This window comes from Rhinatrema bivittatum, chromosome 7 (genome assembly GCF_901001135.1).
Source record: "Rhinatrema bivittatum chromosome 7, aRhiBiv1.1, whole genome shotgun sequence".
NCBI classification, from domain to species: Eukaryota; Metazoa; Chordata; class Amphibia; order Gymnophiona; family Rhinatrematidae; genus Rhinatrema; species Rhinatrema bivittatum.
Window position 1 is genome coordinate 253,585,690 of NC_042621.1, and position 16,075 is coordinate 253,601,764.

A 16,075-nucleotide genomic window follows, 5' to 3' on the forward strand; every position below is an offset into this window, starting at 1 on the left:
ATTTTCCATAGGTAAAATTCTAATATCTACTTTGAGAACTTTTTGAGACATCAAAAATACCCATGTAGAAACTAGAGATTTCCCCTTTCAAAGAATAGGTAAACAATAGCTTATTCTCCCAAAATGTAGATTGAAATATTTTGAGCCCAATTTAAAGGAACCGAGAAAACTGTTGATAATTCAGGAACTTACGTTGGTAATATATTTGCATCCAGAGCCGGTGCAAGGGGATTGGGTGCCCTAGGCAATTTCAGCCATGTGCCGCTCCCCCCCTGTTGTGCCGCCCCCACCCCGCTCTGGTCGCAGCCCCGACTCCCCCCCCCCCCCCAAAAAAGAAAACTCAACTGGTGGTCCAGTAGGGGCCCGGGAGTGATCTGCCGCTCCCGGGGCCTCAGCTGCCACTAACCAAAATGGCGGCAGTGACCTTCAGCCCCTACAATGTGACAGGAGCTACCGGTGCCATTAGTTGGCCCCAGTCACATGGTAGGGGCTAAAGGGCACCGCCGCCATTTTGGTTAGTGGCAGCCGAGGGCCCGGGAGCGGCAGATCACTCCCGGGCCCTCTGCTGGACCACCAGGGAGGCGTCGGGAGGGTGCCACCGGGGGGGGAGGGGGAGGCAGGGCGCCGCGGTAGGCAGCAGAATTTTGAAAAGGCATTTTTTTGCCCTTTCAAAATTCTGCCACCTACCATGGCGCCTCCTACCACTCGGCACCCTAGGCACAGGCCTAGCTCGCCTAGTGGTTCCTCCGGCCCTGTTTACATCTATTTACTAAATCGAACATTATGGAGGCAACTTTCAAATAACCTGTGTAGATCCAAATTTGGGGCTTGATTGACTAAAGCATTTCTCCCATTCTGTGTCTGTGAGAAACATTCTTAATCAATGAGGTGCTATGAGGGCACATATTTGAATTTTCAAAGAGAAACTACCCATGTCTATTTTGCTCAGAGTTCATATACTTTGCACCCGCTGTTTGCATGGGCGGCTCGTGGGGGGCATAGCACATATACATTGGAAAATCTAATGTATGTGCACTGTCTTCCTCCCCCCCCCCCCCCCCCCCGGCCTAAATACACCTGCAGAACACCTCTCCTTCCCTTGGCTAAAAGTGCATGTGCTTTTAGCTGCATTTGAGGCAGGCAGTTATCAGTCGAGCCATTTTACACCAGGAAAATGCCTTTGAAACCACCCCTTCGCATACAGATTGATATTTTTATAGATGAATCAGAAAAAAAAGCATGTGGAGCCTCCTAAGTAGTAGAACCTATGAAACATTGTTTATTTGATTGTGTGTTCAACTAATGCCTTTTCATTGGCAGCTCGAGGCAAATTACATTCATGACAGGGATATGGATGACAACAATCCCTGAAGATTTTTCCTTTCAAAATTAGAGCAAAATAAATTATGATCCTTTGCACTGCCCCTGGCTGCGGAAAAACAAAGCTGTTTTGAAGTTTTATTGTGGCTCCTCCATGCCTTTTAAAAGAATGCCTGAGATAATATAGTAAGGGCTGAGGAAACAAAATTATTTTATGGCACCATGTAGCCTTCACAAATGTAATCTTATTGGAAACATTTAATAGGCCAAAGCAAATCACATTAAGATAGCATGTGATCAGAAATAATGATATTATGTTGGGCAAGAGTTTAAAAATCAATCTATAGCACTTGAGTAAATCAGTCTATAATAACATCTTTCATATGGAGGCGTACAAGAGCAGCTGGTAGATTAATTTGATAGTTAATCCACTACCTCAATGAAGAAAAAATAAAAGAAACATTTTGTGTTTATACCATCTACAGTAATATAAAACATAAGAGATATACTGTAGCACCACATTACAGGGTGTATGTGTTCTGAGTTGATCTAGGATCCCTGGCTCTACATCCTCAAATTCTTATGTCTATTTCAGGGGCCTATATGCTAATCAGCATTTAAATTTGGCAAGGTTGGCCAGCCTGATGGCTCAATGGCAGTGCTGTGCTCTGTCATCTGAAGGGTCCCCCATTCAATTTCTGCATCAGGCCACCTGAATCCTGGGATGTCTGGGACTGGGGATACTGCAGAGGCAGCTTTCACAGCCCCTGAAGTGGGGGTGAGAGTTGTGGAGGGAGTTATTGTTAAAGATGATACCTGCTGGCCTCAGGACCATTGCTGTGACAAACCGACTAGAAACAGTGGGAAGGGGGAGGGCTCCTAAAATTGGAATGGCAAGGTAAGTTACCTACTGGTTTTAATGCTGGAGTCAGATTGAACTTGGATACGTGGTGTGCAGAAGTGACAATTCGCAATACCACCACAACTTTACCAAGGCCTCATTACAAAACAGTTCAGCCACGCTAATGCAGACTGTGCTGTGCACATTAGGTTTCCATGAAAAGACCAGTTGGTGCACAGAAACTCCCCCACCTTCAAAAATAGATCTGGCCTTTCTGGAATCTCCCACAATTTCATCAAATTGACTGCAAACCTTTTGCTGCTCAGTCTCACGCATCTCCCATTTCCACTTTCCTGGCAGGCCAGAATGGATTAGAAATATTGCCTTCTTTTTACCTGAAGTCTAATCCCTAATCATCTGCCATTACCACTATAAAAACTTATATCACTTGAAACCAGTCACATTAGAATGATACAGTTCTGGTGTAACGCAGTTGGCAAGAAGCAGGACAATGACTAGAATAATAAACTAAGACTGTGCACTTCAGGATCTCCTACAGAAACACTCTGTCTATAAAGCCTCACGTTAAACCCCCACCTCCTGGTTTGCGAAGCAAATGATAGCCTCCTGCATCATCACCCTGCCCAACGGCAAGCTCCAGTGCACATATTGTACATATTGAAGAAACAGAAGCTGCTTTCGATATGACTTCTAAACAGTGCTGAAATGTTTTAACTCAGTCATTCTAAGTAGCTAATTACAAAAACTGTTTATGGTTTAGCTTCCTGCTCCATGCATCCTGAAATCCTGTACCTGAGCACTGTTAATGCTGGCATCCAGCCACTTATCTTGTAGTTGATATTACAGCATCCAGGTCCAACAATACTCCTTTAAGCCTTTCCAGTTCCACAGACGCTGAGACTTGCATGAAGTCATTGGGAAGGATTAGCAGGTGCCTTTAAGCTGTGAATTTCAAATATTATGAATGAAAGGCAGGGCGTTGTATTGCCTTGTCACTCGAATGTGCCCCAGCCTCAGGCCAGTTCCAGAGGTCATAGCAGACATGTTGACATTGCAGTGCCTAGCGCATTCCTAGACATCTGTGAATTCTGCTGCACACCTCAGCACTGACTTACCACAAAACACAATGAATGAGAACTGTAGAGTTTTAGGACTTTTAAATCAGATCATGACCCTGAACCTGTTTGTGTTCAATGTCTTTATGCTCTTTTGAAGATGTGCAATAATAAGAAGAACTGCCACTGTGAGGCAGACTGGGCTCCTCCGTATTGTGATAAACCCGGGTTTGGAGGAAGTGTTGACAGTGGACCGGTCAGAGTGGCAGGTTAGTAAATGGGTAAATATTGTAAAATCAGGGGACGCTCCATGAAACTAGCAGTTAGCCATAAAAAAAAAATGGAGAAATTCATTTGTCATGCAATGCGTAATAAAGCTGTGGAATTTACCACCAGAGCGTATGGGCATCATATCTAGCATACCTGAGTTTAACAAGGGTTTGGACAAGTTCTGGAAGAAAAATCCATAAATAATTGTAAGGGACCTTCAGTTTCCCTTTAGTAAAGTAATGTACTCTTAAGCTGGGAAGGTTCACTGAGGAAATACGTGAGAGAGGTTTGGGATTTGCTCCTCCATCTGGGAACATGCAGATGGTGTGTCCTAGCTGTTTATCATCCCAAATCACCTGCTATCCATGTGGGGGGTTTTTTAGCTTGGAACTTGAGTTAACAAGTTGTGGATTTTTAGTTAGAGTTTTAAGAGCCAGGAGCTTCCTACTTCCTGCTGTTTAATTTTTCCTAATTTATGGGAAAGGAGTAAGGAGCCATCCTCCACTGACTCGTTTACCCAGCCTTTAAACTAGTTTTTGGACTCTCAAGTCAATTTTCAAGAATTTCCTGTGAGAGCCTTGATACCCCCTTCTCAGTGGATTGGGGCATCTGTTGGGTGAGGTTACATCGTGTGTAAGGGAAGATTCTGGCAGTCTTTTGTCTCTCCTCCAGAGGATTTAAGCTGTCTGGTGACCCGATAAGGAGAAATTATATTTTTGCATTAACTGACTTTTTGAACTATCTCCTCTGTTTGGAGGCAAGGAAGTTTCAATCCACCCTTCCTGCTTCTTGCTTATTTTTCCTCATTTTTGGTTCAACTAATATTTTTGTCCACTTGAAGCTGATAACCCATAGTACCTGGGAGTCAATATACCAAACCTTAGGAAAAGAGAAGTCTTTCATCCAGAAAGATACTGAGGTGCTACAGGGATCCCAGTAAAGTGCACTCTCAGGAGAAACAAAGAAGGTACAACGTAAAGGTAACAAGAACTCTGTTGCTATTGTGGGAAGTCTTACAGAAAGGAGTGAGAAGTGCCCACCAGGCACTGCCTAAGGAATTAACAGAATCAAGAAAGAGAGGGAAGTGCCCTGCTGGTGCTCTCTGAGGAGTTAAAGGACACCTAAAGGTTCTGATTAAATATTGGGACTGTATACTTTCTAACCACTTTCAGTGAGAAGATTTAAGAATGAAATTGGGAGGTGAAGGAGGATTAAACTAACTTCAATCTACATAATCTGAGGGAATTGAGAAAGTGGGAGAAGAACAAATTTCAGTGGAAATAAGGAGTGCTTCCAAAATGATTACGAGACTTTGCTAGAAGACATAGAATCACAAGTGTATTCTGTCTGTCTGCTGTATTATTATTTATTGCTGCTATCAATCAAATAAAAGAAGAGTAAATATTATTCAATCATCTGATTGAATAATATCAGTAAAGAAGTTGGAAACCACCATTCTTCTCCTGTGTGTTTATTGGATTCAAAGACAGTGTAAATTGGCAATGTTGTGAATTAAAAGACGGAGACAGGGCTTGATTGCAACGAAACAGGGTATAAGAGCTATTGTTCGTCCCCACAACTGCAACCCTGGCTTCAGAGACTAAAGCTGTCTGTGGAGCAAGGGAGAGGTATGTAGAGACTATGGCGGTGTGTTAAGCAGAAAAGATCCATCCTTTATTTTTTCTATGTACCCTGGGTGCCAAGCAAAGGATCCGTCCTGCCCAGCGGTTACATAATTATTTGCCAGGTAGACTTGGGGGAAAGTCACCATTTATCCCTGGGAGTTGGCAACAAGAAATTGATCTACTGTTTCAGATCAACCAGGTACTTTCTAGAGATCTAGATTGGCCACTGTTGGAGACAGGATACTGGGCTAGATGGATACTTGGTCTGATTCAGCATGCCACTTATTATGTTCTTAAAATCTATAACATTTATATTAAAAGCTTGTTTTAAGAGCGTGGTTTTGGTTCATAATGATGTACTGTAAGGATTCAATCAGGCAGATATTGTAAGAAAATGAAAGGAAAACTGTCTTGCAAAACTATTTACAGAAAAGTAATTTCTAAAGCATGTTCATCAGAGGTTCCAAGGACCTTTATTTACATGGAGATAGATATTAAAAGGCATTTGTCCAGAAAACATTTGTTTTGAATATCTTTGTTGTTTATCTGGATAAATTTTATCTGGATAAATCATTATCCGGATAAAATTCTTCTGGATAGTTTATTGGCATTTTCATTTAACCAAATAACTTATCTAGCTAACTCCAATATTTAGAGTTAGCTCAATATGTTATTCTCTAAGTCTAGAGATGGCCAGGCAAACCAACTATATTCAAAGCATATAACTGATTAAGTGGCAACGAACCCAAAAAACCCCAAATGTAGCGAACCTGCCAGCTTGATTTCCCACTCCACCCCCCACCCCAATGAAACAAATGTCAGGTGATCCTCTCTCCCCTTACATCCCCCAAAATATGACAAAAAGTAGCAGGCCTATAAGCCCAAAAAGCTTCCTCTCCATCACTCCCCCCCAAATTCACAAAATCTAAATTTAAGGTAGGCCCCCTCCAGAAACCTAGCCTCTCACACTCACCATCCCCATAAATCCAACTTGACCCCCCCCCCCCCCAAAAAAAAACAAAAAACCAACAACCTTTAACACCACCAGGTGCTCAGTACAATCATCCAGTCTGGCCCTAATGAACTAACACAGCAATCACACTATTTTGTTCAAAAGAGAACTGTGTAAATTGTGAATCCTCCTTGTAGTAATGGTATATCTAAATTATTTACAACACAAATGTATTTATTTTATAATAGTTAAATAAACCATCTAGGGTTAAATAAGATGAAAAATGATTTTTAAAAAATTGGAAAAATGATCAAGTTATGGCAACTCTGCTTTTAATCCAAGAATATGTAGAATAGTGTATTTTGAATGAAGAAATCCAAGGGCGAAATACCTTTTGGAGATGAAGAAAAATAAACAGAAAAGAGAGATGGGGTCATAATCTCTGGTGAGTTCAAGGTAGCCAATCACTGTGACCAAGCAGTGTGACCAGTGTGTGGGAAAGCTAATAGTATACTTAAGGTGCACAAAGAGAGATATCACTAAGAGGAAAGAGAGAAGTAACATTACTGCTCTACAGGTGTCTGGTGAAACTCCATTCTGAGAACTTCTGTTTGGTTTTGGAGATCACATCTACAAAAAGGGCACTGGCATGGAAGAGGCAATTCAAAGCAGGGCCACCAAAAATGGTGTATTATAATCCAAACGCAGAGAATGAGTGAGCTAAAGATGGTCCTTCTGGAAAAAAAAGAAGAGAAAGAAAAGATATGATGCAAACATTCTAATATCTAGCAGTCTTCATTAGAGTACCAGAAGGAAGTAGTTTACATAAAATGAAAAGTTAAAGAAGAAGAAGTCATCATATGAAACTGAAGGGAGGAAAGTTCAAAAGGAATGTGAGAAAATACTTTTTCACTGAGAACATAATGAACACTAAAAGGTGAATTTTGAAAGCTAGGTGCGCACATCAATTAGGGGATCCACAAACAAGTGGATTCACACGTGCCCACCATATTTTAAAAGCCGCCCAGATACGTGCATATCTCCTGCTGAGTGCACAACTCGCTCAGATTCAAAAAGGGGCATGTTCTGGGTGGAGTCTGGATGGGGCATGGACGTTATGAGGTGGATCCGAGAGATGTGCACGCAAATACTTATGCGACTGGGTGCACACACAGGTCTAGAGTTGCATAAGTTTATTTCTGCTATGGAAGAGGTGTAAGTTTTTTAAAAAACGAAAACTAGCTATATCTGAGGGATTTTAAGGATCTGTGCTAACTGGGGGGAGTAAAGGCTATTAAACTAGGGGGGTTTGGAAGACCTAGCTCTTAACTGAGTGAACTGATGAAACTGGAAATGGCGTAGGCATGCACCCCCTTTTTTGTGTTTGTAATCATTTTTTATTGATTTTCAGGAATATAAACAAAAGTAAACTATATCAAACAACAAACAGCATCTTCCTTGTTTGGTTCCTTGCCCACTCTCCCCTCCCCTCCCCCCACCCTACATCCTTGGCTTGGATCTAAGTCTCAGTTATAGCAACAATATAGCAACAATATGGGGTAGGGTACCAACAACAAAGCGGCACACAGCATCAATGTCAGGGGTGGAAATTTAGGTGGGATATATGACATATTAGATATTTGGTTAGGGAACGAATGCCAATTCTTAAATGATCTTAGAAGTTACATCTAATGGCAAAGATCGCAGAAATAAGGTCCGAGTGGTCTTGAATTGTAATTGCTTCTTCTTCGAACTTGTTGGTGTAGCCTTCCTTTCCAACAAGTATAATACCAGCAAGCAGTCTGTCCATTCCCGTAGAGATTGTGAAGAAGCGGGTAACCAATGGCGCAATATCAAATGCAGAGCAACTAGGAATCCCTTATGCTGTAACAGAATGTGTGCGCCAGAAACTGGGTTCTGTTTATCCTGTTTGTCTCAAATGCCCAACAGACAAAACTGTGTGTCGCAACTCCGTTTGTGAAAAACGGTAGTAGTAAGATGCTGATGGATCAGGGTCCAAAACATTTGAATCGTATGGCATTCCCACAGGCAGTGCAGCAATGAGGCATTAGGTTGGGCACATTTAATACAGGCATGTGAAGACGCAATGCCGGCAAGAAATGCTTTACGAGGCCAAATAACAATTTTATGCATAATTCTAAAGTGCATTTCCCGCAATTCCATACTAATGGCCACCCTCTGAGTGAATTGGTTACATACTCGTAGATTTGCATCAGTGATGATTCTAGACAAATCCCCAGACCAACTTGTTGCCAGAGATTTATATATTGCGTACTGTGATGTGGTATGCAAATATTTAAAATACATAGAAATTGTTACATTCTGTTTAGAACCCACATGTAGTAACCTTTGAAAGGGTCCATTGGTTAATTCCCCTTTACTGGTAGAATGGAGAAATTGTATATAACTGCGATCTTGCAGATAAACAAGATAATCTGTTGGTGTTAAGTTGAGATGTTGGCAGCCATAAGAAAAGGATTGCACCCTACCAGACTGCAAATCCATAAAGGGTCCTAAATTAAACATACCGCTTGCTACTATTCCAGAGTATGTTTTGTCATGCATTACCGCCGAGAAATCCGGATTCACTAATAAGGGTAAACAGTATGACATGTCCCATGTTAAATGCAAGTGGTGTCTTATAAATCGTCAACAACCTCTCATAGAAGTAACTAATATATTACCAAGAACGCAAGATGGGAGAGACTCACTGGATGCATGTAAAAGATACGCTAGGCTTCTCGGTTGCAATAATTCCCTTTCCAATTTCAACACAAGGGATTTACGCCCATATCCCAGCCATTCTCACATTTAGGCATCAAGCAGGCAATATTGTAATACCTAAGATTAGTGACCCCCAGTCCTCCATCCATCTTAGGTGCCATCAATTTGGAAAAAGTTAGTCTTGCCCTTTTAGAGTTCCAGAAAAATTTGCCAAATATTTTCTGCATGGCCCTAATGTCTCGTGATAGCAAGTAAAAGGTAAAAGATACAGCAATTTGGGTGTTTAACATCATTTGTACTAACGCTATTCTCCCTGATATGGAGAGAGGAAAAGTGCCCCAACTGTTCACCTTCAGTTGAAATGTCTTTATTAATGGGGTGACATTATAGTGGTACCATTTTCGCGGGCCACCGTGCATTCTAATCCCTAGGTATTTAATTGTATCGCCAGCCCACAGCAAAGGGAAATCAGACCAATTATTAAATTCAGTTTCAAACCAGAAAATGTACCAAATGTTTGAATGAGGTCAAGTAATATTGGTAGGGAGTGGCGAGCCTTGGAAATTATCATTAACATATCGTCAGCAAAGAGCATCATCTTTTGCTCAATTTTCCCTGTTTTGATACTTGGAATCAAAGGGGACTGTTTAATTTTGTGGATCAACGGTTCTAAAGAAAGAATATAAAGGAGTGGGGACAGGGGGCAGTCCTACCTGGTGCCCCGTCCCAGGGTAAAAAGAGGGGATGTTGTGCCATTGAATGCCTTAGGGTCTTGGTATAGTAGTTTGATGGCTGTTAGGAAGGGTCCTGTAAATCCAAATCTATGCATGGCTTCAAACAGGTACGACCAGGCCACCCTGTCAAAAGCCTTTTCTGCGTCAAAGCTTTGTAACAGGGGGGTCTAATGTTTTATGAGATTGGCAGCTTTCTAACGCTACTAACAACCTCCTAATATTCGAAACTGGCCTTCTGCCATAGACAAAACCAGTTTACTCTAAAGATATTAAATCTGGCAAGATGTATTTCAGTCTGTTCGCTAATATCTTAGCATATATTTTTACATCTTGGTTGAGTAATGAGATCGGTCTGTATGACCCCGAGTCCGCCGGATCCCTTCCAGGTTTGGGCAAAATGGTAATAGCTGCGACTTTCATAGTTTCAGGTATTATAGCCTGCGTGATCATATGGTTAAATAGGGCCACCAGGGGTGGCACCACCTGTTCCTGCAATGATTTATAGAACAGGGAGGTCATGCCATTTGGCCCTGGCGATTTATGAAATTTAAGATCTGACATGACCATCATAACTTCTTGAGGCAAAATTGTTTGTTTAGACTATTAAGCCCTGGGTAAATCCTTGTATCAGTTAGTGCAGTTAGTAAAGAATAATTAGGGGAGGATCAATTCATGTGCAGCCCCCTTCCTTTGAGGGTGCTGGAATGGATGTCCTACTTCAGAGGCTTTAGAGAAGCTCTCTGCTTAGAGCTCTGGGGGGCGGGGGCACTATATTCTGCAATTCTGGAGGAAGGTTGTATATTTTTGCCTCAGTTGTGTTTTTGGCCTATTTGGAGACCTGAGTGCCATCCTGCTTGGGGAATCTTCAGGATGGGTCAAGGACTCCATTGCTGTACTCATCTCCCAAGGTGCAGAGTGGTTGCCCTGGGAATATTTGGGGATTTTGGGACCTTTATGTGGTAGGAGCCTTGCTGGACACCCGGGCCTTTCTTGGACTCAGGGAACGAGGAACCCTGGGGGCCTCATTTTCTAAAGTATCGCAGGCCTGCGATACTTTAGGTAATGAGGGGCGGGGGGCTGAAACGGGGGGGTGGTCCTGCGCTAGCCGGCAGCACCCAATAGCGCCACCATAGAAGGTGTAGCTATTGGGCACGAAATAGGACACGAAAAGGCCCTTACCTTTTCGTCGTCCACGGTGTCTTCACGGAGTCAGCCCCAGTGATGCCCCGACTCCTCCTCTTTTGGGGCCGACTCTGCCCCCATCTTGGTATCGCACCCAATAAGGGACTTTTCGCGTGTGAAATGTCCCTTATCGCGTGCAATCCATCTGGAAAATGAGGCCCTGTGTTTGGGATGCCCAGGAATAGGAAAGACCTGCACACCAAGGAACAACTCCAGTGTTAGTATTTTTTGGGGACAAGAAAGGTTTTTGGTTAATTGCCCAGCAGGAAGATTTTTTACCTCCTTCCTGTCTGGAGCTGAAAAACAGCACAAGGTGTAGTTCCATTTCAGATCCCTCCCAACAGGGATCCCCTTCGTATTAAACGGAAGAAATCTAGTAACTGTGAGTAAGAGACATTTCAAAATCATTGAGGACACCCAGTGGGAGTCTTCACCCCCTAGGGAGAGAGAGGATTTACCCTCTATGTATGGACGAATTTTAGTTAACTTTGGAAGGAGTTTTCCTGACAATTTTAGGGTTACACTGCTCTCTGGGACCACCATTTTACCTAATCCAGGAGGGTGGATGGGGATCCCTTGCCTCTTTAAAAGATTCCTGCACAGATAGAGGATAAAGACTGTAACCAAAGAAAGAAAGTCTATGGTGCTAGATTCATATTTATTATGCCAATATTGACCTAATTTCTGAACAGTAAAGTTTTAGTGTGTCCTGCATGGTTCTTGGCGCATAGCACATAGTGAAGAGATTACCCTCTCCCAGGGAAAGCTCAATAAGGAGGAAGTCACCTGTGCACGGGCCCTGAAAGTTAACCTTTCCCCCAAAAAAGGATCCATACTCTGAGGAATGGGGCAAAAAGAAGAGCTAACCAGGCTCCCTGCCCTGAAGAGTTCATAAATTATTTTATGGTCCCACCAATGCAGAACAGGCACACCGGGTAAGATTGCAAATAAATAAATAAATACTTGCAGCTATTCTCCATGGATAGATTTTATTTCTGAGAGGTCCAGGACTCCTTGTGGTGGGAAGCATAGTTTCAAGGCCCTTTTGCAATAACCAAAGTAAGAACATAAGAAATTGCCATACTGGGTCAGACCAAGGGGCCATCAAGCCCAGCATCCTGTTTCCAACAGAGGCCAAACCAGGCCACAAGAACCTGGCAAGTACCCAAACACTAAGAAGATCCCATGCTACTGATGCCAGTAATAGCAGAGGCCCAGTCCCTGTAAAGAAGCATTGATAATCTCCACAGTCTCTAGCAGCAGTAAGTACACTGAGAAACAATGTGGTTTCCAACTCTTTTACTAATAGTTGATAAATTGACTGAAGATTCTTTACAGCACTTAGATGTTAAATAAAGTTGATGAACAATAATGAAGAAAATGATTAATAATTTTGTGACCTCTCTTCTAGTAAAATCTTAGAATTTATAGCAGCCAGTTCCTTAGCAATTTATCTCGTTCTCCTTTTCAGTTACTCAGATTGAAGAAAGTGTAATCCTTCTTCCAACTCCCAAATTTATATTAAACTTCTCCCCACTGTGTAGAATGGTTAGAATTTTTGCCCAATTACTTATCAAAATACAAGTTCCAATTCTCATACTCTCCTGCAATCTTCATAAACATTTTAGATTTTCTTCTGGAAGGACCGGTTTGGGACTTTCCTCCCAAATGTATAAGCACTAGGATGGATAGAAAAATCAACTCTTGAACAATACTTTCAGTTCCTTCCCTCTGGTAATGGACAGGAATCCATTTCTCACAGATGAAATCTCAGTATCTTCCTAGATGAAAGATACCTCTTCTTCCCAATTATTTGGAAACTGAGTCCCTTACCAAGGGCACTTAGTCCCAGAAGAAATAAAAATAGACTCTTTCTCAAAAGAGGTTTAAAAAAAAAAACAGGAAGGGTGGAACAATTTCCTTGTCTCCCAAAGAAGAAGACAGTCACTGAGGAAAAGCAACTCAAAAGTGAAACTACTTTGCATCGGGTCACTGAGTGATCTATCCACTGGAGGTAAGATAGAGAGCAGTAGAATCATCCCTACCCTTTAGACTAACCTGACACAGGGATTCCCCAAATCCTCTGTGAAGGGATACCATGGCTCTCACAAAAAAAGGTTTCCAAAAAGTGTGTCAAAAAGTACTCAGCAAAAATGGGACAGACTAACAGGTTGACCCAAGGAGGGCAAATCAGGTGAATCCTCTTAAATAAATTCAACTGCTCCCCAAGTTGGGTGCTTTATCCTTCACTTTGGGGTGGTACAGGACAGGTCTGGGTTCAGTCCAGATGAGGAAAAAGAATAACCTTCCGGGGCATTCTGTCATGTCTGTCCACTCTTTACCCTCAGTGCTCACACTGAAGGTAGAGGACATCCAACAGGTACCAAACAGTTCAGAGAAAGACCAATGAAGGCAATAACAGGAACAAAGGTAGGAAAATCAGGAATAACACTTTCTGGAGTCCAAGAATGGTGTTCAAATAAAATAATCCAAGCCACAATGCCAAAAATGCAGAACAGCATAAAAAATATAATAGCAATGAAGATGATTGTTAGTTTATCCATCTTAAACGTTACCTCCCTTCTCACATCTCATGCACTATTATCCATGGGGGATATCTCCCCCATGCTTTCCATGCTCCCCTTGCAATGTGGGAAAACTGGAATGGGGTTCCAGCATAAAGTCACTCAAGAAATAGAAGAAAATCCCTAAGCAGAAAACCCTGCAGGACAACTGTCCCCGCATACTAAAACATCCAACTTCAATTTGGTCCAAGTTTTTACTTTTCTTCAACTGGGAAAAACTATATCACTATCTCAATGGGTTTAGCCATTTGAGTCCTTGCATCAATAATTATCTTAGCTTCTTAACCCTGCTTCTTCAGATCACTCAGCAATCTGACTCTTCATTCAAATCCTTACTCTTGGCCCAAGTCTTCAGGGATACCACGGGTATGTCCTTCCCTTCAAACTGGTCAAGTCAAAGTCCAAAAAATCTTTTAATCCAAACCCTTTCACTGTTCAATTGCAAAACTTGATGAGCAGAGGCCCATCCAAAAAGTACTCAGTACTCTTCCTTCTGAGACCCTGTGGAAGTCCCAAAACTTCTCTCTCCTTCTCCTAGATCCTGGGAGGATCCAAAGCTCTCCAAAAAGTATTTGAAATCCTGGAGGAATATCAAACTACTAGCTTGTTTACTTTGAAATCCTAGGAGGATCTCTAGCTGCTTTCCAGTGGCTCCTTCAGTTGCACCGATTCTTTTGAAGTTCTCTTCCCTCTGAAATGCTGGGCATGCTCCTAGGCAATATATACTCCAGATGCCATACCCCCAAAAAGGTGGTGTTATCACACAGAAAGGAATCAAAATTATAAAATCCTTCCTAAAGCTACTGAATATTCAAATTACAAGGGCAATATTAGTGATGGTTTGGACTCCCTATCACATAAGTTAACAACAATAATTAACAGTAAGCAATGACATCCTGACTTCTGAAAAATTAACCAAAAATCCTGCTAAGAATTTACTGATGTCTAACTGAAAATTCAACAAAAATCCACACCCAAAGATGGTGAAATGGGATTATAAAGGCTCAAGTATACACCATCTCTCTTCCCCACATGGGGGAATCAACACCCAAACCTCTTTTCACTAAATCTCTATGAACCTCCCCAGTTAGATAGTACAGTTCTTTTGGTAAGAAAATCAAGTGTTCCTTACAGCATCATTAGAATTTTCTGATTTTCCAGAGAGATGCCTCATTTCCTCATACCCCAACTGAAAAAGGGAAGAGAAGGAAGAAATCAGTTGGGCCCTGCTGCTACAGAAGTAGCTCCCAAGGTCCTAAAAACAGAGGGAGAAGCAAGAACTTTGTTTGTGCCATCATAGTTATGAGAAAGTGGCAGGAGCAAGAATATTGATGGATTGGTGGTTGAGGAGCTCCAGAGCTCTGTGTCTGTCTAGAAGGGAGAGAAAAGTCTTGTCCTTTTCTCTCTCCCTTGCATCTTCATCTCCCTCAGCCTCTTCACCTTCACTTATGTGGGCCACACAACTTTATCTCTTGTATTTACCCAAAGAATGTCACATGACCATGCTCGTTCATTTACTGTGTCACTGACCTCTGCCATGTGGCTCCCGCTCATTAAATACTGACTGAAATCTCTGTGCTCCAGGAGTGAGCACACTCCTAATAATGTCTGGGTAGGGGGCCAAGAGAATTTTTTTTAAGGATCCCACTGACCTTTACCCCTTCCCTCCTCGCTGCTACCAGATTTGTAAATAACTCAAATAGCACACAGATATCTCAAAAGTACAGCCAGATACATCTTAATATGCGCAAGGACTGGATCTGATAAATCCAAGCCCTTCTGAACCCAGATTTGTCCGTCCTTTATTAGAAGGATGGCATTAACACCTGAGTCTGATAAAGAGGAGCTCCAAGCTCCAATGTCTATTAATAGCCTCATAGAAAGGTCAAAGTGAAAATCATTTTTCTCATTCTTCTTTTCATCAAAGTTGCATCCTCTGGCCAAGTAAAAGTCCAAAGTACTTAGCAGAAATATGTAAAGTTAGATATACTACAATTTGCAAGTTTAACTAGGTTGGCAACTGTGCTCAGTTTTTTAGTTCTACACTCAAAAAAGAAAATGTCTGTTTATCAGCGTTCAAGTTTGAAAAGTGAATGGAAGATAAAGATGTTGGCTCTTCTGTTTTCAGTAAACAAACTGACGAGTAATGACCAAGCTCAGCAAGAGTTACCAGAACCTTAAACTGCCCTCACATCTTAACAATTGACCATGCTTTTCTAGAAATAACCAGCAATTATTCTAGAGGAATGCAAAGCAGTTACAGCACAAACTGAACATAAAAAGGGTATTTTTAATGAAGAACCTGCTAGGGGCAAACATTGCAACCTTTCCATTTTCTGCTGTTAGTGTGAAAAGTTTTGCACATCTCTAACTATAGGAAGAAGGATCGCTACATTCTGGTCACTACAGAGAAACTCCTGCTTTATGGAGTGTCCAAATGCAAAGCCTAAGTACTTCTGCCTCCATTGAGATAGCCTAAGGAAATTGAATCAGCAGCGAGATGAAATCTTGACTGAAATCGATAAAGCGGTTTTCTCTTTCTAGTTTTCGCCCACATGCATTATACATGTAAAAAAAAAAAAAAAAAAATAGATGTTAGACTGGCATGCTGCTGTGCTTTGCTTTAGCTCTCTAGAATTGCATAGAACAAACTAGTGTGCTGGCAATTTCCAAACTGTCTGCTTGCAAAGTCCATGGGTGCTTTTTACCCTCAGACCTTGCACCAACTATGAAAGGGAAAATTAC

General features: G+C 41.8%; 1 protein-coding gene across 1 annotated transcript in view; it reads left to right on the forward strand.

The window, feature by feature from the left end:
• Window positions 1-16,075, forward strand: part of ADAM12 (ADAM metallopeptidase domain 12) — a 968,421-nt gene that overhangs the window by 875,365 nt on the left and 76,981 nt on the right. The window contains exon 18 of the mRNA XM_029610036.1: window positions 3,398-3,506. Within this exon, the coding sequence (XP_029465896.1) occupies window positions 3,398-3,506 (109 nt within the window). The remainder of the gene's footprint in view (window positions 1-3,397; window positions 3,507-16,075) is intronic.